The sequence below is a fragment of the Symsagittifera roscoffensis genome, chromosome 4, assembly GCF_963678635.1.
Source record: "Symsagittifera roscoffensis chromosome 4, txSymRosc1.1, whole genome shotgun sequence".
Lineage (NCBI taxonomy): Eukaryota > Metazoa > Xenacoelomorpha > Acoela > Convolutidae > Symsagittifera > Symsagittifera roscoffensis.
The window spans coordinates 67485416-67509416 of record NC_087065.1 but is presented as its reverse complement, the minus strand read 5'-3'; the positions used below and the strand labels follow the sequence as shown (position 1 = coordinate 67509416).

Below are 24001 nucleotides of genomic sequence, written 5' to 3'. Positions count from 1 at the left end.
ACACTTTGATTCATGACTGAATTTTACATGAATGAATTACAGCAAAAATTGTCACTCTTTGGCTCTGGATCTCTGGTTAAAAATAGTTACTTTTATAATCAATACATGAAGAAATTAACATACCACACCATTTTGATAAGCTGATGAACAATATATTTTTTATTATAAATGTCAAAAGAGTGTCTTGCGACGAGTTAAATGACGTAATTGGCATTGTGGCAGCTATAATTGCAGCAGCAGTTCAATTGTGGTAGCTTCAACTATAAATAGCGACGAGCCGAAGAGAGACGAGCACACGACTCAAGTCGGCCGACGTCGAGCTGAACGACTAGTCTCGGCAACTTGACTAATGTAGTCTTTTTTATTGTTATGTAATATGCACAGTCCCACAGAGATTAAATGAACAAACTGTCAGGCGCTACGCGTAACTATTTTAATTAAAGAAAACTATTTTTAAGTCTTGTAAAGGGAGTGAAGCTTTAAGCTTTTCAAAATTATTTTATACGTTAACCTGAGACCATTTTTTTAAGTTGGCTAAATTGATTTTCTGAGCTCTCCCAAATCACTATAAAGACCTCTTTTTGCCAAAATTTTCCGCGCCTCAGGCAAATTTTTGAAAAAAACAGGCAGAAGGCGTTTTTTGCACTTTTAGAAATTTTCAACCAAAAAATTGCGTTTTCTCGGTGCACGCTCCCCCTCATAATTAAACTAGTGGCGTTCGAAGGAGTTTTTTTTTGAACGGCGTCGTTTGTCGCCAAACTTTCGGAGTTTTTTTTATCGAAGACATTGATTTTCCTGGCTCTCCCAATTTTTCGAGCCCTCTCAATTTTCCGAGCTCTACAGATAGACCCTAATTTGGTTGAAAAACTCTGCGCAACAAGCTAATTTTTTTCATGCTACTTCCTAGCGATGTCCATTAAAAAAATAAACTTTAAATTAAAATTGTTCAAGAAAATTATAAAAATTATTGGCATCAATTTAAATTTTTCCAAACAATTTAATTTATTTTTAGCAGTATAAATATTACAGATGTCTGTTTTTCAGCAGTTTTTTTGCAAACTTTGTGTACTTTTTGCAATTTTGAACAAAGTAATCGAAAGCAATTTTTTGGGAACGTCTACTTGCAACAACATTTCAAAATTTTGTCGTGAAGACTCAGATTGCTTGCTTTTTTATCGATGAAATCGATGCTTTTTTATCAATGAAATACAAAATAAATTGACATTAAGAAGTAAAATGTGTACTTTATCGTCGAATTGAATCTCGCACGGCCAATTTGAATTTTTTTTTAAATTTGAATTTAAATTTTTATCTTAAATTGAAATTTTTCATTTAAAATTAAACGGACTCATAATTTACGGTTCCCAAGCTTATCACCCCGTGTTTTGTAACCCCCTTTTTCTTAACCCCCTCTCATATAACCCCCAAATCAGATAACCCCACTACAATTTAACCCCTTTTTAAAACCAATTGTTAGAATCAAAGTGAAAGTTACTTGAAAAGGATTCGGAACCATATCGTCGGTAAACATCAAAGCTTTAATTGCGAAAAATTTTGCGAACCAAAATGAGTTAACACGCACGCTGCTAAATGCGTTTTAGATTTGAACAGAAATGACCTTGCCGATAGTCTAGACTTTGATATGAACTTGAAAACGAATCCGACCGACATGATTCAAACTGGTGCATATACAAAACAGTCCAAAACCATTTGAATTTCTTGACCTTGATCTTTTGGCGCCGACAGAATTGATCTACGCTTTGAAAACTCAAACATGGGCTTAATTAAGATCAAAGAGCCAAAGTTGGAAGAAATTTTCGGATGACAACCAAAGGCCTCATGGTATAATGGTTAAAACATTAGTCTCAAAATCTAGAGTTCAAAGGATCGAATCCCTGGCGGCACAATAAATTTTCCAATTTTCCCAAAAAAGTTGAATTTTGGGTCAATATGATAACGGGTATATCAAGGGTACAATAAATGGGTTAACCTTACAGGGTTGGGCGGAGGGAAAAGAAAAGTCAACACCTTGTATGTATTTATTATTTTGCCGGTTTCAAATCGACTCTAGCTCAATTTTGAAAAATCAAGGAAAATAATTAAACTTGGAAAAAATTTTATTGCTTGGCAATATAAATTAAATAGCAAATATTTAACTCAAGTTCGCCATAGCGCGAAAGAAATGCAAATCAGTTTTTTCTTCGTAAACATGCATAATATTCTGCACTTTTTCGTTGAGCACCCGGTATTTTTTCTTTTTTGTAAATTGATGCCCACTCGAGGCGTTATAGAAATTAAGTTTTTGGACGGACGCGTCTTTTTGCAAATTTGCAATCACTTTCCAAATACTGGGATGCGATCCACTGAAGTATGACTGTATGCCATAATGCCAGCCCTCTACAGCATTTGTTGTTCTGGCCAAACCCGATGATGCCGCATCCCTTTGATTCCATAATGAAGGGGGGAATAGGGCTTCCCGATTCGGGACGAGACTTTTTATGTAGTTAGATCCAAAATAAAGGCAAAGCTCGTCAACTTTCGCTATTTTTTCCGACTCTTTTATGGTGCGATCGCAAACTATTTGAATTTCCTCCACTATTTTATCGTATGAATTTCCTATTTCTTCTTCTTTTTCGAAAGCCAGTGCGGGTAACATTTTGAGTGCTAAAGCGAACTCGTGGTTAGTTTCGTAATCCTTTTTCAATCCGAGCTCCCCGATTTTTCTCATAAAACTTTGTGAAAGATGGAAGAAACATCCCGACAGCTTGGTCTCGGGAAAATTTTTCTGAAACGCTTGAATAGCGGCCTGCTCAAAATCCAGTAAAATTTTTTCAGGTCTACTATCAGGGACTTCTTCTCGTTGCTTGCGCGCTCGTTGTGCGGTGCGAACTAAATTTTCTTTGGATGGTAGGGCTAGTTGAGTGGCAATGTTGTCTGTAATTGGCTGAATGGCGGTTGCGACTGCGACGGTTGGGGTGTTACTATCGCTTAGCTCCTTGATGTTTTTCAAAACTAGTCGAGCATCAGGTTTGCCCGTGGAAATATCGTGATTATGTTGACCCCTTGTTTCAATAAAATTTTCTCCTTCCGTAATTGCTGTTGCGCGGCATTTATGGGTTTGGTACTTTGCGCAGTTCCAATTTGTTGTTGTTTTGTTTTTTCGTTTAAGGTAATACTCGTGGCCTGATACCACTAGCATTTGTTTATCTTTCGAAGATAAAGTAAAATGGAATGACGCTTCAAACATTATATCTGATCTGATAGAGTGGTATAACAATGGTTAAAGAAATAGGCAGTATGATTTTTTATAAAACTCACAAACGTCTTTTGTTGCCTTCAATTAGCACCATGTAGGTTATCTCTGTTTTAAACGCGTGAATGAGGGATTATTTCTCTAACTAATCGAAATGCAATTACTTTTGAGATGCTAGAGGCATCAAGTGAATTAAGACTAGCTTTTCAGGCCTCAATTAGTAAGCTTAATTGGACTACTCCTGTACTTATAAAAAGGACTTAATTTGGAACAAATTATCGTCATTAAAAGGGGGTTAAATTGTTGTGGGGTTATCATGTTACGGGGTTATGATATAGGGGGTATAAACAGAGGGGGTTAAATATCGTAGGGTTAAAGAGTGGGACACCATAATTTACACTTCAATCAATTTCAATTCAAATGAAATTTTAAATTGATTTTTTAAATGGACATCACTGCTCCTACCTCTAATTTACTGACTATAGGCCTCTTAAATTAAGCCAATGGGCACCCTTTGGAAAACCTTGTCAACCAGAACTGAGGTAGGTGGGGTGGGGTGAGGTCAAGGTCCTATTCTTTTTCCACTCTAGTGCATACAACTAATAATATCATAAATGTCATGGTACAACTAAGGCCAGAAAAAGAGGAGGCAAGGTATATCGTATGCGGCCATCCTTTACAAGTTAGTTGCATCACTAATCCAACCTGTTGAACTAGGTGTTTCAGATTGTACAGCACGTGAGGAAAGTGTGCCTCGCACTGGATGTCGCCGGACACAGAGATGAACTCGAACAGCGACTGCACCAAGTCCCCTGCTAGCTCTATGTCGTCAGTTCGGAACGTCACCTAGATGAAAAACGGGGAACAACAAGTAAGTTGTCTGTGATATTGAAAAAATATATATATGGCTGAGCGGGCAAATGTAGCACAAAGTTTAAAACAATTTTGTGTGCAGGGTAAAAACTGGGTGTATTATAATCCTGTAAATACAATGAAGTTTTCTATATACCGTTTTTATGGGGATTTTTGTTGATGGTGTTTAATTATTGTAAAAACTGGATACCACAGGTCCCACGTGATTGATTTATCGTTTTTCTTGGTGGCCAGTCAATAAGAAGAATGGTCTAAGAGCAGAATGGGTCCAAGAGCAGAAAAACAAAAAAATATATCAAATTTTATAATCTAATCGATAAATTAAGCATAAGAGTTTTCAGTATTACCGAAGAAGCAATAGTTTATGCATATTTTTTAAAATTCAATTTGAAAAAACTTGATAAAATGATTCAATTCATGCATATTTTTTTTCATTTTCTTGGTATTATTGACGATTATAATAATTGTTTTATCAATTAGCCCGTATAAATCATTAAAAGTTAATATTTTTCTGTTTTTCTGCTCTTGGACCCATTCTGCTCTTAGACCATTCTGCTTTTTGCTCCGACTCCGCTTTTCTTTTACTTTCCAAACTCTGATATGCAAAACTATTAGCTCTAAATTGTTCGAAATCTTGAGATCAATCGATTAAATGGGTACTTTTCTGCAAAAAATGGATACTTTTAAAATACACTCAATCTCATTTAGAGTTTCGATTGCTATACTTAGGCACCCAAAATTCTGTTCATTATCAGAAATTAACTTGTTGTTCTATGTTTCCATCCATTAACAAATCTTTGGTTCTGAATGTCAAACAGCTTTATGACGTTGTATTTAGTAGAAGGGAACTCGAAAGCTTAAAAAATATGTAATTTTTGTTTCCAATAGTTCATGAAGTTTTTGAATTTCTATCCGAATATCATAATCTGCAAATCCAAATATGAAACTTTGGTGCATATTTTCAGCACAATCAGGAGACAGTTGAAAACAAGTTCATGAACTGAAGGAAAACTGATAACTTTTTGCAACTTCCGAATCTAATAGCACAAAATACACACCACAGCCTGTTCTGTCAATGTCATTAAATTTTTATGATTAATAGGTTTTTAATTAAAGAGCTTGGGATATCCACTACTCAGAGTCCACTTTTAAAAATCCCCCAAACTTGATTAAAAGTTATTGGTAAAAAGTATTTGCAGAAGTGACTAAAAGCTTCAAACAAGTTTTTGCAGCAGAAAAAATGTCAAAATAAGTCCAACAAACCAATCAAATTAGCTTCTATCACATAGCTCTTAGTCTACTTATTTTCAATAACTACCTTCCATATTGCACATGAAGAGTTATCTGACGCCTTGCGAGCGATTTCACTGTTTCGATTTACAGAATTCGAGAAAGGGCCAACAAATACGTCCATTTGCTGAAAAAATTTGATAAATTGAACTATATCGAGAAAAGTACATGCAAATCTCTATTGATATCAACGGTGTCAAATAAAAAAACGACAGCTGCTATTTCGACAAAAAGTCGCTCGAGACCTTTTAATCTGCAGAATGGTTTCAATTCTATAACTTTGAACGAAACCTTATCAATTCAAATTTTTATCAAATGTGAGCTCAGATAGTTTGAGAACACAAATTTAATTCTGGATATTTCAACTTATTGAATACTCGAAAAAACTTTGATTGAAATGAATGCATTTAAATTTTAAAACATGATTTGAATATATTTTTCTGCAAATTGCAAAAATTTTGTCAAGCAGTTTTCATGTCATTTTGATTATAATGAAGAAAAAAAATTATCGTCGCCAGATGTCTTGGTTTCTGATTTAACTAGGAACGCTGTTAATGTTTCAAAGCAAGAAATTTATTCGCCAGGTCGGGTTATTTTTTTTGATAAAACAAACATGTTAAAAACAACCTCCAAGTTAATTTTCTGGTTTGATTTTTTTTGTTTATATTTGTGTCTTGTATACCTTCCAAATTGCACATGAGGAATTATCTGAGCCCTGGCGAATAAATTTCCCCCTGTTATTCGCAGATGAGAAATTGGTGGAGTCTACGGGCTTCTGAGACTGCTGCAGGTTCTGCAAACCAATTTAGGCTTTAATTACGCTCAGCAGAGCTCACTTAAAAAAACTTAGTTTTCCAGACATCCATTTTTCTCTTGAAAAAATGAAAAAGTATAAAGCCCATTTGGCTTTTCACATTTTGCAGGTAGTACAATCACAACATGTTCAACAAACTATATTTTAAACTATACTATACAAAATTCTGAGACTTGAAACTTAAAACTTTGACGGTGGCGGATTCGCTCAACCAGGGGATTTAGGGTCCCTGTCCTCGCATCTGCGATACGAGCCTTAGATAATTTACTAACACAAGCCACAAATAAAGCAGCTACATATGCAAACAAATTGCCAGTGCCATGCAGCAAAGTCGCACCAATTAAAAATAGACACAAGTTTCATGTAATAATTTGGAATGCAACAAACTGAAGGCAATTACACTAACTTAACATGTAATAAATTGGAAAGCATAAAACCAAATTATGTATAAATGATGCATTTCGAAAAAAAGCGATTTTTAGGGAGTTAGAAAATTTTTGAAATCGAGTTTTTAATATTGAAGTGTTGTTTGAAACCAAGTTTTTTTTTCATTTCATTTGAAAAACAAAATGCATCAACTGTGTTAACTTATTACTAATCGAATTTCAAAGCACATGCTGAAAAAAAAGCTGCACGTGTGCTACCAAAAGGGGCACCAACATTTGCGACTTAGATTAAAAAACAGAAGTCGTACTACAGCTCGCAAGTGTAAAAAGGAAATTATCTGATTTTGCTAAGAAAACCTGGATTTGAATACAATACTTGCTAGGAATTCAAGTAGAATTAACATGGTGCAATTTGTTTAGCATAACTCGGGCCCAAAATTTTCCTTCAAAAAGGGACTATATATGGAATTTTTATTCAACTAAAAATGTCGCCAAAAACTACCGCGTCAATTAATCACGCGGTGGTTTTTGGCGACATCAATTATGGCAAATAAGCTATAAAAAGATAAATTTCGTTTCTAGTAACAAATCAATTACCGCGTCAATGTACAGTAAAGTATAAAAAGATAAACCGCGTCAATATACAATAAAGTATAAAAAGATAAATTTCGCTTCTAGTAACAAATCAATTACGGCAAATAAGCTTCCTTGAACCAATTTGGAACAATTTCTTTGACGGATTGAATCTCCGCTTTTGCGTTAATAACGCGAAATATATCGCGCGTTAATTGTCCCAAACCGGCAATTTTTAAACCCTCATAACTTCACGAAAAACAATCACAAGTGAAATATCATTCCAAATTTAAGCTCAGGACATCACTTTTTGAACGAGATAAAAAAAATCCCGTCAAAAATGGCTAGTTAAAAAGTCGAAATTTGTCTGAAGAAAAAAAACCACCCCGAGTACAAATATTCCGTTACTTTCGTTACGAAAGTCGGAACAATACTAGTCTGTGTGTTAAAATCCTTAGCATTGGTTATTGATCAAAATGAACACTTTCAAAATGAACACATTTTATCTCAACAATATTTGCGACTTAGTCTGGAAAAAAAAATAGTTCAAACTATAACACAAGCATTGCTTGTGCAATAACAGGAACTGTCAGTGACCTGAGTCCAACCGGAAAAAAGGGGACTTACACTGGCGGCCATTCTCTGGGGCATACATGCGATGGACAGGTGTTCGCCTGTGCGCAGATAGGTGAAGGAGACATTCATCTCTGCTGAATCTTCGGGTGGTTTCTCCTCCAGAAGAAACACCATATTCAGCCACATGAATATCTAAGCACACACGCTATCACCTTCACTTTTCATTAATTTTTCACATGATAGTCGAGTTGTGGTGCATCGGTAGTGATGGTGCCCAGCAATCATATGATTGCGGGTTCAAATCGCACGTGCGCTGCAATTTACAAGGTGAGCTCTTCTAAGATAGCCATAGTTTAGTTAACCTTAAATAATTAACCTCTCGCTCATGCCTACCAGAGGCCTTAGCGGGAGGTTAATTATTTAACGTTAACTAAAAAAAAACATTCCGAGGTTAGAAACTACTTGTTTGTTTATTTATTTATTTGAGCTCCGAATCATAATTGTTCAAACCAACAACATCCAACATAAGGTGAAACCGTTCTTGGTATAACTAGACACGTTGAAATATTTTAGTTCCTAAATTTTTTAGTCTGTTTTTATTTATATTAGGCAATGATTAGATGAAAATTACGCAACCGTTTTCAGCTTAAATTTCAAAATACTTCACGTGGCTTCTTGCGATTGAATGTAATCGAGCAAAGAGATCTCGCCAAAAGTAAGTGCAGCTTAAAAGTTAATTCTTTCGTACCAAACAGAGGTGTGCGCAGACTTTTATTAAATTACTCGATTAATTTGATTTTTCGAGCTATCACAAAAGATGTTTTTCCAAGCTCGCCGTTTTTGAGCATTTTAGATTTCAAAAATTGATGTAAAGAAAAAATGTGGCAACCGAAACTGAGTCCCCCTCCCTGGAACGCTACTGTTGACGACTCGCTGCACTATTGTTGGGTCTTTCCCATTATGGCCTGTTCAGAGCAAATTATAGTCCTCCCTCATAATAGTAAAATCACATTGTAGGGTTTTTTGTTACTATACTGGGGGATGATATAAGGGGCAAGACACCTGTTTTTGGCTCTTTTCCATTTCCCCAATAAAATTGAACTTAAACTTTATCGAGCTAGTTTAACGTTGTCATCAGGGATGTTCAAAAATTAATTGCAATTAATTTTTTGAGTTTTTTTCCAAGGCAATCAATAAATTGCAATTCGCTGTAAAATATGAAGAATAAATGTGTTCAGAATAATTAGTTTGTTCGCCACGCCAAGTTTCGATACATTATGACAACCAGAGTTGTTCAAAAATTAATGCGGGGCGGGGAAATTAATTGCAATTATTGGGATGTAATTAATTGACTGCGGTATTTTTCTAAACCCATTAATTGATGGTAAAGCAAGCATTTAATTGGTCAACAGCCGACTATGGGGCAAAAAGACACGGAATTTTGTTATAAATTATATAAAACATTTCTCATATAAAACATTTTTTCAAGAAAACAATTCAATGTTCTGCATTTTGAGGATAATTTATAACAAAATTCCGTGTCTTTTGCCCCATAGTAGGCTGTTGACCAATTAATTGCTTGCTTTACCATCAATTAATGGGTTTAGAAAAATACCGCAGTCAATTAATTACATCCCATTAATTGCAATTAATTCCCCCCCCCCCCATTAATTTTTGAATACCCCTGGTTGTCATAATGTATCGAAACTTGGCGTGGCGAACAAACTAATTATTCTGAACACATTTATTCTTCATATTTTACAGCGAAATATAACGCATTTAGCCATAATAGCATGTTAAAAATACTAAAATGGAAATTGAAATAAAGGGGTGGAAAAGAGCCCCTATTTTTTAAAACTGAATGAAGAAGCGTTGTGCTTACCCTGTTGATTCGCTCGTTGATGACGAACGAGACATAGCAGGAGGGCAAATTGTCTGCCGGTAGACTCTTCTCGTGACGCAAGAACATGCTGAACTTGGGCAGTTGTTTAGACAGTTCGAACACGTGCAAGTAGTTGCTACAACAGAGCAAAGCAGAAATCATAATTAAGCAACTTATTGACACAGAAAGACAATAGTTAAAACTGAGATTTCAAATAAGATCAGTTATGAATATAGCATACCTTTTCAGACGACAATTTCTATGAACAAATTTATATATTTCTCAATAAGTTAATAACTTCTTAATTAAAGTTCCTATTTGCTCCTCGATAACTAGTAGTTAATCAGTCTCTGGAACTCTTTTCAACTATTTTAGCAACTCATAATTATAGCAACGCGAGCTTCGATAATATATTCGGACCATGTGAACAATCTGCCTAAACTGACCAAAGGAACTATCACTCCCACCTTTTTCGAAATAAAAGACAATTTTATGCCGAAGCTAACTTGAAAACTAAATTTTGATAGGCTGAAAAAAGATGATCTTAAGGAAATTAGAGATCTTCTCCCTAAATTTGGAGAAGATCTCTAATTGGTCCACACCTTCTTCAAGGGTTCCACTACTAACTGACCTTGTCTTGTGTCCCACGAATATCTTCATGTGCAGGTCCAAGAGCGAGTTGGTCAGAGGTCGCAGAGGAACAACCACATCATCATCCGAGCTACCACTGTTGCCAGGATGTCTGCAACAAAAACTCACTAGTTTCAGCCCATCCAACAACTTTTTTCGTCAACAGAGCGTTCTGGTCAAACAACTAGTGCTCATTTGATGTCAAGAGGAAAATTTTGATAGAAGTACAATCTGTATGCTTCGAAGAAACCATTAGTTGTATCATACTTAGTGGTTGGTCATATTCTCAAATGATTAAAAATAATTTCAACTTTTCAATTTGAATTCAGAATTTTTTTCGTCTGTCAAGTTTTTCCGCTACTTACGCCACGTGACTCTCTCCCGGGAATATTCCCTCAGCGAACACGACCACAGCCTTGATCACTGTCTCATTACTGGTACGCACTATCAACTGCACACAGGACTGAAACAAAATAGCTGTAATGATTTCCTGTGAACGATATATTTGTGAATGATATATTTGTGATGATTTACACGACGGGGCGGATCTAAGATTTTCTTGAGGGGGGCGGATTTTCAAACAATTTTCCAAAATTTTGTCGACTTTTTTAGGCCGCCCAAATTGATTTTCGAGCGCTCCCAGATTACTAGAAAAAGACCCTGTTATGACCCAGTTTTTTGCGCCGCGGTCAATTGTTTGAAACAACAGGTGAAAAAGGTCATTTGGGGGCACTTTTTGGAAATTTTTGTTTGTTCGGCGCGCGCTGCCCTTGAAAATTAGAATATCATGGCGCCGGGACGGCTGTATTTTGATCAGTTATATCTGGAAACTTTAAAAACATGATCAACATCTATCAAGATTTGAAATGTTTAAAATAAATGTTAATGTCGCTTCTCTAGCTTATGGTAGTACACTACTGTTCCGATTTTTGAAGAAAGTTACGGAATACGAGCAGCCTTGTTATCATTATAAGATTTGCTTAGAAACGTTACCGGAACTTCAGGATGATCGGACATTCTGGGAACCATCTCCACTTTCACCTCCGTGTCAGTCTAAACAAGGTAAGCAAAGTGACATACAGTTACACGCAAAATTACCTCTCAACAGTTCAGTTTTGGTATCAAAAACAACTCACAGGAATTGCTCCGATCTCACTGGCCACGTATTCTCCTGCTTTTATCTTGGCAGCAGTCTAAAAAGAAAAAGAAAGATAGGATTCTAATTGTGCTTGCTCATCTAAATATAAAATCTCTCTCCTAATTTTCATCTGATACAAATGACGACCAGCAGAAATAGTCCTTACCAGAAATAACCAAGCTTCGAGTAGTGTAGTGTTTTATCAATGACTCGCGTAAACTATATTAAATCCTCCAGTTTTTACAACTGATCTGATAATTAGACATGAACTCAATGATTATTTTCAAACATGCAGTTTCCAATCAGTTTGACGTCCTTTTAAAAGCAAAGAAGGATGAAAACCGTTCGGCATTTGCAAGGAAAAAAATGTTTTTTTTTGTTCTAGTTCACTTTCTGACCTGTCTGCTCATTTCGACGTTCTTCATCTCCATCTCCATGTTTTGTTTCTTCTGCGTCAGACTCCTCACCTGCTCCTGACCTCCACTGCCGCCAGTGAGGAGAACCCGCTCGCCCAGCTCCGAAGAGACAAACCCACGCACTACACACACCAGCAAACAACATAATAAGCATACATTATGCAACTACGAGTGCATCAAGACAATAAGCTCTGATAACTAATATTCTTCAAGAGCTTCAAAGACTTTCAACAGCTACTTTTCTTGTGAACCTTCAACGAGAACTCAAACTCACCGTCTCCTTCGATAGTACAGCATACCAGTTCCTGACGACCGCTTCCAGTATAGTCACCCTAAAACAGAACATCGTTAAAAACGGTTAGCGATTACAGTAGTTGGTCCAGATCTTTTTCAAATTAACACGGTTTCACGATCAACAAGCGGCCCACTTGACACACCAATTAATTCTATAGACAGAAACCTTTAAGAACCGGTGCTAAATCCCGAAAATTGCAGAGAATAGTATTGAAAGCTCCAAAAATACAAACAAAAACTCGAACGCCCAGTATTAATAGCATGGAAGGTACGGAGGGGTCCCAGTGTCATCCGCATCCTTAAGGTGGGACCGGCTAACTTAAATAGACAGCATAAATCTCCCCCACGAAAATAAAGCCATTGATAGTAAGGAGAGAGTAGGGCCGAGGGCAAATAAAAAAGGATCGAATAAAATAAATGTACCACCACTAGTCCTGCACATGCGGCTGGCAGGGTGTCCTTGAACACCACTTCGCCCGACTGTGAGTCCCTGACATCCATCTTGCCAGAACTCCACCCGGCCACTAGCTCCAGCTGTCCGTCCCCGTTCACATCAAACGCAACCAGACTCAGAGCCATATTCTTAGACTATGACGAACAAAGAGAAATTATTTCTCCAAAAATAATAACAACTATCAAAGTTTATGACTTAAAAAGAATAGATGTAGAAGAAAAAATTAATTCGCTGACTGAAGTCATGGCAATACATTTGCTAACTTTTCTTTGAACAACTAGCAAAAATTGTGAATAAAAAATAACGACTATCGAAATTCATAACTCGTGGATAAACAAAAAGGGCATTGAGTACACACTAAGGACCTACCCTTTTATCATCGCTATGTTTGCATGAAAATTCACGCAAAGTTCGAGTAAAAGAATCAAATTTAACAATGCCCAACCAACCCTCAACGTGAAACAGGATGGAAAAATTGATTCGGTACTAGGTACCACAATGCGAATTGTTAACTAAGGTCACATAAATCATGTTATTTTCTTCATCGGAAAACTTCAGAGCTTCTAAATAATTTCATACACAAAATATAGGAATAAATAGATTTAATTAATCTTTTCGAATGTATTAGTAAGGTAACCTTGATTCTCCACAAGCGTGTGTTTTTCTCATAAACTCCCACAGTTCCATTTTCCAGACTGTATCCAAACTTCGAGCCAGATATGTATGTCAAGCAGGATACCACCTGGAACAAATGTCCACCTTCGTTTTAAAACGATGCCTTAGAACAAGGTTACATTATGCCTTTACTGATCACAGCGAAATTTATCTTACTCATTGCTACTATATGATCTCTTACTACGTCTTAAATATCTATTAAACAAAAAGTTTCAGACGGAAGAAAATCACTACGAAGAACTTCCCCGTAGCATCTGACGAGAATAATTTTTGTTAAGGAAATTCTTTCTAGTAATTTTCATGTGGCTAAAACATTTTGCATTATAAGTATTCGAGACGTACATAGAGATTATATGGTTTCAATGAATAATTTTTGAGATATGATTAAACTGACCGCAGTTTCCTTCATCTCCATCACAATTTCGTCGTCTTCGAATATGCGGATGTCGTAGTCTTCTGAACCCACTATCAGTTGATTCCTCCCATTCTGCAGCACTGGACACAGAATCATCGCCGTCACACTGTCTCCCGTAATCTAAGCAAGAAAAAAAATAATCGAGCTGGCCGCTATCTTTTTTTAAGAAACTATCATAGAATCATAAAACAGAACCCATTACCCCCCCCCCCACACACACACACATTTCAAAAGTGTTACCGGTTATTATGTCTGAAAGCGTGATCTTACGAAAAGTATGCAGAAAAAACCTGAGCACAATCGTGAGTTTGTTCAGCATACGTTTCATTCTATTGTGACAATTTTAAATTAGTTTATGTTCGGAACATGATTACGGGGAGGAACTTTGGATTCGGGTGTGTTATAGTTTTTCTTTGTTTTGTTTTCCACGCAAAATCAGCTATCACAAACAATCATCGTAAAGGGTTGAGTGATGTATTAAAGCCTTTTCAGTCGTGATTCGAACATTAAATAATTTCAAATTTTGAAATTTTTTCTATTTTTTTTTTCGTTTTTCCAGTCATTTTTTTTTCAAAAACTGTTTTCAAATTGAATTATTTTACTATGACTCTCAAATAGTTTAATTTTTTCGTTCAGATTTTTTAATCACAACATGCTAAAAACGACACCAATTTGAGAAATTATTTTTGTATTTTTTAAGACTGTGGTCGGAACATTCTATACTACTTGAAAAACAGAAAAGATGCTCAAAAAACAATTTTCCCTCTAGCAGGGAAACCTAAACAAAACTACTTTCGAAACAAAAAGTTAATCAAGTTGTTTGAGCCATTTTCACGTTCGTTATTGAGGAGCGTAATTTGAGCTGCACCTGGAAAATGAAATGAAAAAATAAGCTAGATCATGAATCACACTTGCTAATCATACAGAAAAAACGGAAGCAGCAAGCATCAAAATAATGGCGAACAAAACAAAGATAGTCGGTTGCTGGCCAAATTGTACAGAAAATTTTAACCACAAAAATTTTTAAAAAATAATTTCAAGGCTTAGCTCAAATAATCACGGGGAGAGCGAGCCAAAAACACGCAATAAATTTGGTCGAAAATTCCAAAAACAGCACTGCTGATCTGTTTAATCAAAAGTTTGCCTGCCGCGTCTTTGGTGATTTGGGAGAGGTCGCTAAATCAACTTTGTCGACGAAAAAAATGTCGACAAATATTTCGAATTTTTTTAGAAAATCAATCCCCCTTCGAGAAAATCCTAGATTTGCTCAAAAAAACTACTACTAATGCGTCTATTGTCCGTTTTCCCACTGTGGCGGTGTTGGACATTCAGAAAGCGCGTAAGCAATGGTTAAGATGAGGGCATTCTCAATAGCATTCGAGCTATTAAATGGATGGTAACACTTTTTTCTTTCTGAACGAAAGGTCATTATAATTAAATTAATTCAAGAAACTCAATTAGATCTATAAGGTTCGTCATAAATTTCATTCTCATCAATTTCGGTGCCCCGATGTTAGTTTGAAAATATAAAAAACACTTTAAAACGGGCTTCATTTTTTCAGCTTAACCTACTTTGCATTTTTAACGGTTTATGCAAATTTAAGCAATGGCCTACCTCGCCATGTTTCGTCGCTCACATACATTTTTGACATAGTTCTTCCTTTATTGCTTTCAATATAACTCATTATTTCAAGAACCCGCCTGCTTTTTAAGGGTTGCAACTTGAAAATGATGAAAATGATGAGATGCCCAAACCCGTTTAAAGATATGCATGTTGTTATCAAAAAAATCTATATTTTATTTTTCTATTGTACATTTAATTCCTGATTTCACTATCTTGCCTTATTCATGTTTTTTTGTGAAATTTTATTAATAGAACATGAAACGCCTTAAATCCCAATCATTGCACGATAAATATGCAAAAATACTTTCCTATATTTTCATTTAATTTATAAAACTTCAGTTTTTCGTAGAAATTTCTGTATATCAAACACAGCTGGCAGTCCGTTGAGCACTTCGGTAGCGCTATAATGCAACTGAAAACCTCATACTTCCAAGAAATACAATTTTTTTTAAAGATTCTTCAAATTTTCAGATTCATAAAACATTACAATAATACCAAAAAAAAACATATATATCACATAATATGATATATCACTCAAATCTCTCCTATGATTATTTGTGGTAGCTATTTTGCATGGAAAATAAAAAAACTATAACACACCCGAATACAAAGTTCCTCCCCATTTTTCAAATGGTCGGTTATAAACATAAAAGATAAAAGATAGATTCCAATAAATAAATTAAAACACAAGAAACCAATCTTAGGTCAAACATTAATCAACAAAGAGATATTAGCTCTTAATATTTATTAAATCTAAAGCAAGAGACGTGCATATGAGTCATAAATAACTTTCCCACGTCGAAAATCAGCAGTTAGCCGGTACGTCAAACTTCACAACTTCGTCGTCAATAACATATGCCGAGATATGTTTTGGCTTTGCATTCTTTTGGTACGACTCTTGTACATTACATCTCATGTTCAGTTCCTTATTTCTGCTACCGATTTCCTCAGCTGCGTACAACTGATTGCTGGCCAGTTTTTGGGATGAGTTTTTTCTATTAGTCGAGTAAATAGAGTTAATTTCACTTCTCTCTCTTTTCGCTTCCAGGTGTCTTCTATAATGACAACTGCAGACATTTCTCGCAATTTGATTCCTTCCGAGAGCTTCTAGTTCTTCTTCCGAAAACCGAGTCGGATCGTCGGTCGATTCTCCCTGGGAAAATAATTCAGACTCTTTGATCCAGCGTTGTCGGCCGCACTCTTTACATTGTCTTCTCTTCGGACCATCGAGCCAGTCCAAAAATTTTACATACGTTACAGCTAATCCGGTGTAGACTCCAACGACTCCTGCGAGCTCCAAAAATGGCATTTTTGTAGAGTAGAAATTCGAATTTCAAGGAATAAAAATTTTTAACTGAGGTATAATTTTCTGTCGTCTAGAATTAAAAGATGATATTTGCCTAATAACGCGTTTAAATGAAGAATTAAGAAGTATTTTACTATACTAGAAAAATTTAGTGAGACAATGTATTGCGCTGTACGATACAATATTTACTTTTTCTTCGATAATATTGTTATATAAGTGTCAGAATAGCGCCAACATTTGTGAATTTAAGCCACCAAATACACCAAGAAAATGGTCATAAATTTGAAGAGCAGATTGTTGCTATCTTGTTTATAAGTTTGTGGTCGGAATCAAGTTTAACTTTCTTACCAACTGATAACTAGAATCCAATTGTGAATGCCACTAATGACTGTTCTAAAATATCTAATCGTTAGAAAACATCGCTAATTAGAGTCCAAATGATCCCAAATTGCTTTTCGACCCGACCGTTCAGTCCACCTCTATCACTTATAATTATCTTAGTGAGACAATTAAGGCGTTAAATTGACAATAGAGGGAATTAAGATCTTAAGAGTGAAATATTACCGGATTAACACCGGAGTTTTGTCTTAATCAAGTAAAAAAGCCTCAATTTCAAAATTAAACTGAATCTAACGTAGCAGTGTAATAACATCGACGTGAACAAAATTTAGCAATAAAAATATGAACAAATTACTTAACCATTACTTGATCATATATTTTTTGACTTCAGCTTTTTTTCTTTGAAACGTCCATTTGACGACTATCAAACCATCAAACAATAAAAATAGGGACACAAAATTGAATTGTTTTAATTTCCGGGTCCGGACATCAAGCCGACGGGACTTCAGCCCGAATCGTAAAATTAAGGCTTCAGCCAAAATTTTCTAATTAAGATTAATTTCTAAACGTTTTTGAAGAACTTCTCAATTTCATGATCTTCCTTCAGTAGTTATTGGCGTTTTCATATAATTTAAGCTTCCAAATGATGTTAAGGAAAGTTGAAAAATGAAACAAGGTTGAAGGTAATTTTCTTGTTTATAATTTATGCATTTCAAAAGCCGGCTGATATTATTAACGGATGCCAATCCTAAGTTATTCATTGTCATGAATAACGCTAATTATGGACCAAATTTGCCTAAATTGATAAAAATCAACGTTTTACAGATGAAAAAATAGTGATTTGAGGTGCTTGTTATGTTCAAATTTCGGCCTGAAGTCCCTTCGGCTTGAAGTCTCATCGGCTTGTTGTCCTAGACCCTTAATTTCCTTTCAATTTTCCATGCTTTCAGAAAATTCCGGTTCCATCACCTAAATTGGTTTACTTTAGCCTGAATTCAAGCATTTTCAATTCAAGTATCTTCGAATTCAAGCAAAATAATCCCTAAATGAAATTGTTTCCGACTTCAAATCTAAATCAACAATTGGTGATGCGACCTTTGTTTTTTTAAAGAAATTTAGAGTAGAAGGCTTGAAATATAACAATTATAATACAAAAATTAAGGATCTCAGGGAGCGCGGAATTAGTTAGATCCAAAATTGAAAAATCTGCTTAACTTATTGCAATTGCGGCGTGTTTTCTAAATGCCTCCGAATGTGAATGCTGCAGATCTAGAGATCTATAAAGTCATCTACCCCGATAATAGGCTTCATGATTTATCTTGAAACAACAACCGGCATAAGAAACACTGGGTTTGAATCACTGCTTCAATAGTACACTAATAGCATGAAAAGGCTTCAAAAAATTAGTTTTGACACGAAGTAGAAGAAAGAGATCTCAGTTTTCCGGAAAAGAAACGTTTTCGATTTTCATTACTCAATAAATTGAACTACTGCATATTTTTGAGAGTACAAATCAACATAAATTGCAAGGTTAATATTCATTTAAGAAATTCTGTTTCATATAAAATGAACTAAACTTGAATAAATTAAAACTTTTACATTTGAGATAACTGAAACACAAGCTAAAAGCACCAAAATAAATGGAAGAGCTTTTAAAAATTATTTGCTTCCTTCATAATTTGAATTTTTGGCTCTTTTCCAGTCCCCCCCTTCAAATTTAATTTTGAAAAGCTTATATAACATTGTCATATTGCAATGAAATTTGGCGTGGTGAACAAATCGACAATTGTGAACAAATTTGTTCTTCATACTTTACAGCGTAACATCACGCATTTAGCCGTAATAACACGTAAATCAAACATAAAACTCGGTATTTTGAAAGGGGGGGGGGGACTGGAAAAGAGCCGAATTTTTTTAATGGTCAAAGAAGCCAGTAACTATCGAGCGAACAATACCTTGGCAGCCAGTGACAGGCAAAAAGCTGCAAACTTGAAAATATTGCCGTCTGCATACTACAATTTCTTTAATTGCAAAACTTCGAGCTTAAAAAGAGACCCTGTTAATCTAGGATGAGTTGGTTGGGCGAGTTTAAGAGTTTATTCTAACAGCAATATCTGCGCTAGGTCCTAAATCCGCAATGGCTCTTTTTCCTTACCCCCCCCCCCCGCCCCCACCTTGCACGAGCTTCAATATATTATTGTAACGAGTGGTTTTACGAGGTTGAGTATGAAAACCAAATATGTTTGTCGTGGCCTTATTAGTCTGTATGTAAATTTTCATAACAATCGGACAATGTGGACAACAAATTTACATGTAAAAAATTGCAGGTGGGGAAAAAAGGAAAAAGAGCCTCCGCAATAAACAATTCACGTTTTGGCTCTTTTTCAATTCTTATCCCCTTGCAAAATTGAATCGCCGACTTATTTCATTATGATTTATAAGAGCAAAATTCATTTGAGGCGGGGACTTGAAAAGAGCCTATTTTTCAACCAATTAAATGAATGTTTTCAACAATGTGTAGTATGGGGATCCAAGTTCTCAGTTTCTGCGTAGAACAAACTGGTCGACCTAATATTCAAATCTGCCTTCAATAGATCTTCTTCCGTACTTTCTTCCTCTTTCGAATCCTCCGATACGTTCAAAGATTTCGCTCCGTCATCTTCAGAGCATGTTTTCAAAACACAAGCTACTAGACAAGACTGAGCTGCAGTGACGTCCCCTTTTCCCGAGGCCCCGAAAGAGTCGAACTTTTTTTCACAGGATATTTGTGTGGGTATCTTTTTCCTCTTTGCGATTGAAATACTCAGCTTTGCATCTACATACCTCTCTCTGTTTTTAGGTTCCATATATTTCAGAACCCAGATATCTAGGCCCATTTCTTGCATCACTTCCTCATCTAGAATTCCGCGATTTAGGAGTCCAGAGTAAAAATGACTGTCATCTGAGACGCATGAAGAGACTCCTGGTTGGATCTCGCATCTTCTTGGACCCTCGAGCCAGCTGAGGAACTTATAGTAACCGTACATAGTTCCGCCATAGGCTGCCACCAAGCCTGTCGTCGCTAAAACCTCCAGACCCGACATTGTTCATTCGACCAACAGCTAAATTAATTTTGAAACTTCTTCGATAAAATCGGAATTCAATTCTTTCTTTTGAAGAAGGAAGCAAGTTTGATTAAAATGAAATTAATGCATGTTATGCCGCAGTTAAGAAAATGAACATGCACGTGCAAAAAAATTTGATGGTTGGTTTCAATGTGATGAATTTTAAAGCAATAAAAATGTAATTCAACAAAACCATAGCTTGCTTAGCAAACATGAACCAACAAAGCTGACCTGGTTTATTGGTTCATCTTTGCCATTGGTTCATTGTTGGTTCACCTGTTGTTGGTTCATTGTCGCTTCATGTGAATCAACATCAACAGGAAATTATCACAAAGCTGGAAAAAGATGTAGAATTTTCCCGAAAGCAAACTGAAAAAAAAAACGGCTCTTTTCGAGTTTCCCCCCTTTTCAAATTCAACTTTGAAAAAGTCTATTTAACATTGTCATAATACAATGAAATTTGGCGTGCTGAACAAATCGACAATTCTGAACAAATTTGTTCTTCATACTTTACAGCGTAACATCACGCATTTAGCCGTAATAACACGTAAAACAAACATAAAACTCGGTATTTTGAAATGAGGGGGGGGGGGGGGGACTGGAAAAGAGGCAAAGAAATTGACAACTTACTAGAACAAAAACAACTAGCAAAGTATCCGACATTTCAACAATACAATGACAAATTGCAGCCCAAATTCGTCCCTCGGTTTGCAAAAAACTTCATAATATCGGACAGCTCATACCGAAAAATTAACCAACAGGATTTTGGGCCACTAACCGCAATACATTCATATTCATCGGCTAATATTAATGACGTTAATAATATTGTTGACAAATATACTTATGAGCCAAAAGTTGAAACTCGTGTTATGCATGTGGGACATAAATCTATCGATGCGGGACTAACCGGAAAAGAATCAAAATATTTGCAAAATAACAACACTGCAAAAAAATATTTTCAATGATGCTCTGGACAATGTGTTTGGAAAAGGATGGTACATTTCCCTGGTCAAAAATTGAGTGTGTGAATACAAATCTAACATCTACTAACATTTGTGACGACGGAGTGCACCCGAATGCTAGTGGCATTCAACTACAAGTAGAAAATCTAATGGGCTATTTTTCTAAAAACGGTCTTACCACTTCCACTGCTGAAATTAAACCGTGGAAAATAGTTTGCAAACCACAGGACGTTTGAGCTACAATTTTGACTGTCAGTTGATGAATTTGCATTTGCTGCTTTTTCAGTTTTTTGTGTTTTTAGTTCAGGAATTGAACAACAAAACAACCCCTTCTTTGCAAAACGTTAATTACTCAAAGGTTCTTCCACTAAAGGAAAAAAACACAATCAAAAACCGGTCTTATTTATACCTGTGTGTACTATTGTATTACATAAACTTAAGTTTTTTGCGTATTGTAAAAAGACTCAAATTAGTCCTCTCAGTAGACATTGAGGAAAATCCTGGTCACTTTCATGACCTGCAAGAACTATTATCTTACGAACAATTTTTGGGAACTGAAGGCCAATCTAACACAGTCAAATTTTGTTTATTAAATTTCAGAAGCGTATCTTGAAAACAAATATCTTGAAATTGTCAATTTTTCTGGTGAAACTTCGATGAACACTATAATTGTAGCAACAGAAACATGGCTCATTAACAAAACAGTAGGAAAAACTTTTTTAAGTTGAAGGCATAATTTTGTTCATCTTCCACGCTCTGAATGGACAGGTTTATTTGAGGTAGAGGTGTTAGAGTTTGCGCTCCTTTATCATTCAAAATGCATATCCGTACAGATCTCATAACTACTGACAGAGTTTTTTTTGAGTCATTATGGGTCGAAATTGAGTCAACAAGCTAACTTGCTATCGGAATTCACCTCCAATTCGCAATAAATGGAAGAATCATACAAAACCACTTTTCATCATTCCTCAAAAAGCATACATCACCCCTTTTTTCAAAAAAGGTAAAACACAGGTTGCATCACAATTATAGGCGTATTTGACGGACAAACGAGCTTTCAAAAATTTTGGAACGCTTGCTTTCGAACCCAATGATGGAATATCTCAAAAAAATTCGTTTTTAAACGTTTAACAATTCGGATTTCAGAAACAAAAAATCTGCGACTGATGCAGCTATCACTTTTACCGAAATGGTTTGTTAAAACATGGATCAAACCAGAAAAACAAGTGCACTTTTTCTAGATCTTGCTATAGCTTTCAATTCCATTTCTCATGAAATCTTCTCAGACAAAATTGAGATAAATGGGTTTTCCAAAAAATGCATCAAATCTAAACGATTTTGTAAGAGACCGTCAACAATGTCTTAAGCTTCAAAATTTTTATTCTGACTGGATAACACTTAATCATGGCGTTCCACAAGGTACTGTTTTGGGACCATTAGTTTTCATTCTTTGCGTAAACGATTTTAAAAACCAAATCAACAGGAACATGAATTTGGGTCAATTTGCAGATGATAAAGTATCTTATGTACAGGGAACTCAATTAAAGACCTAAGAACCTCAATTCTCCAAACAATAGAAAAAGTACATGAGAAAGTGAAAGAAAACAAACTTTTCCTTAATGTTGACAAAACGGAACTTAATGTCTTTGGGGAAGAATATAATTTGGAAAAAATTACTTGCAGAGAGAAACAATACCCGCAAAGGAAAAAGCCAGGTATCTTGAAGTTTTAGTGGACAAAAATCTTATTTTTTCAGCTGAATTGAATAAATGTTCAAGCAAAATGGCTGTTGCAATCAAGTCAATATACTGCGTTTGACACATGGTACCACCATTAGAAACAAGAATTATGCTTTTCGATCCCTAAATTTGTCATACTTATCTTTCAGGCCAGCATTTTTCAAAATCTACCCATGTCTCAAACTAACAGAACAAACAGACAAATTAATAGGGGAATCAAAGTGCACTATCTCTGGAGAAAAGCTACTTCTCACGTCTAAGGTCTTACCAGCCGAACTCTTTATTACACAGCACAGCTGAATACAGATGGCCTCAAAGCTCCTTGAATTTCTGGGAAAATTTCTGAATGACACTTAAGATAAACCCAACTTGAGAAAACTGGATCAGAATGTAAAATTTTTATTTCGCCGTGGAATTCGATAACTAAATTCCACTTTCGAAACTAGAAATCGATCAAATTTCTCGTTAACTTTACACTTTCACAATTCGGTAGAGGAGCGCAGTAAATCATTGCGACCTTTAAAAAAAATCATGAACTACGTTCATCTACTTATGAAATTTTGTCAAAAATGGCTTCAATTTGCACCAATTTTATCAAATTTTCTATTGTATATGATTGTTCTACAGGTTATACGGGTTAAACTCGTGATGATACAAGGGATGTGACGAACAAACATATCTATTCATCATTGTTCGTTTGGTCACCGGGCCAAGTTTCGTTGAATTATGTAAAAGTTAGAGAAATTTTTTAAAATGCAAATCGAAAGATGGTGGAAAGTGGCAAAGAGCCAAAAATATACACTTACAATAGCTTCACTAGGATACTATTTTTGAAATTGGAAGACCCGAGAACACTCGAAAAATTCACTTCAACCACGTCAAATTGTTTGAAAATTTTCAAAAAGCTAGAAAGATAGCTTAGGGTCAATTAAAAATCTTAACCTAACAAAAAGCGTATTCCTAGGGAACAAAAATCCCAGGAGACATCATCTTAGTTGGGCGATTTCCATTCTCGTCGATGTAGCAATATGCACTGAAAAAAGTGCATTGTGTACAAAACAACCAACATAAGCAAACGACTCGTTTTGATATTTTTCTCAACCTAGTTATCCTTTTGGAGCCTTTTTCTCAGATTTCTGAACACCATTTATTGCATACTAAAAAAAGTAACTAAACCACGCAACATTGAAATACACACCAGCAAATAATGTCCGGACAAAAAATACCATGTCAAAACTCCCAAACAGCTAAATCCCAT

General features: G+C 35.6%; 1 protein-coding gene across 3 annotated transcripts in view; it reads right to left on the bottom strand.

Moving 5' to 3' along the window:
- Nucleotides 1-24001, bottom strand: part of LOC134845320 (Bardet-Biedl syndrome 2 protein homolog) — a 342396-nt gene that overhangs the window by 2453 nt on the left and 315942 nt on the right. Inside the window, exons 5-17 of one of the 3 annotated variants that reach the window (XM_063862305.1) lie at nt 13649-13789; nt 13217-13321; nt 12549-12713; nt 12106-12163; nt 11814-11953; nt 11414-11470; nt 11271-11330; nt 10643-10740; nt 10279-10389; nt 9648-9783; nt 7817-7957; nt 6099-6209; nt 3959-4099 (exon numbers count right to left, since the gene is read on the bottom strand). In XM_063862305.1, coding sequence (XP_063718375.1) covers nt 3959-4099; nt 6099-6209; nt 7817-7957; nt 9648-9783; nt 10279-10389; nt 10643-10740; nt 11271-11330; nt 11414-11470; nt 11814-11953; nt 12106-12163; nt 12549-12713; nt 13217-13321; nt 13649-13789 — 1464 coding nt within the window. Of the gene's footprint in view, nt 1-3958; nt 4100-5444; nt 5544-6098; nt 6210-7816; nt 7958-9647; nt 9784-10278; nt 10390-10642; nt 10741-11270; nt 11331-11413; nt 11471-11813; nt 11954-12105; nt 12164-12548; nt 12714-13216; nt 13322-13648; nt 13790-24001 lie in introns of all 3 variants that reach the window. The other 2 variants (XM_063862306.1, XM_063862307.1) reach the window with 2 other exon arrangements.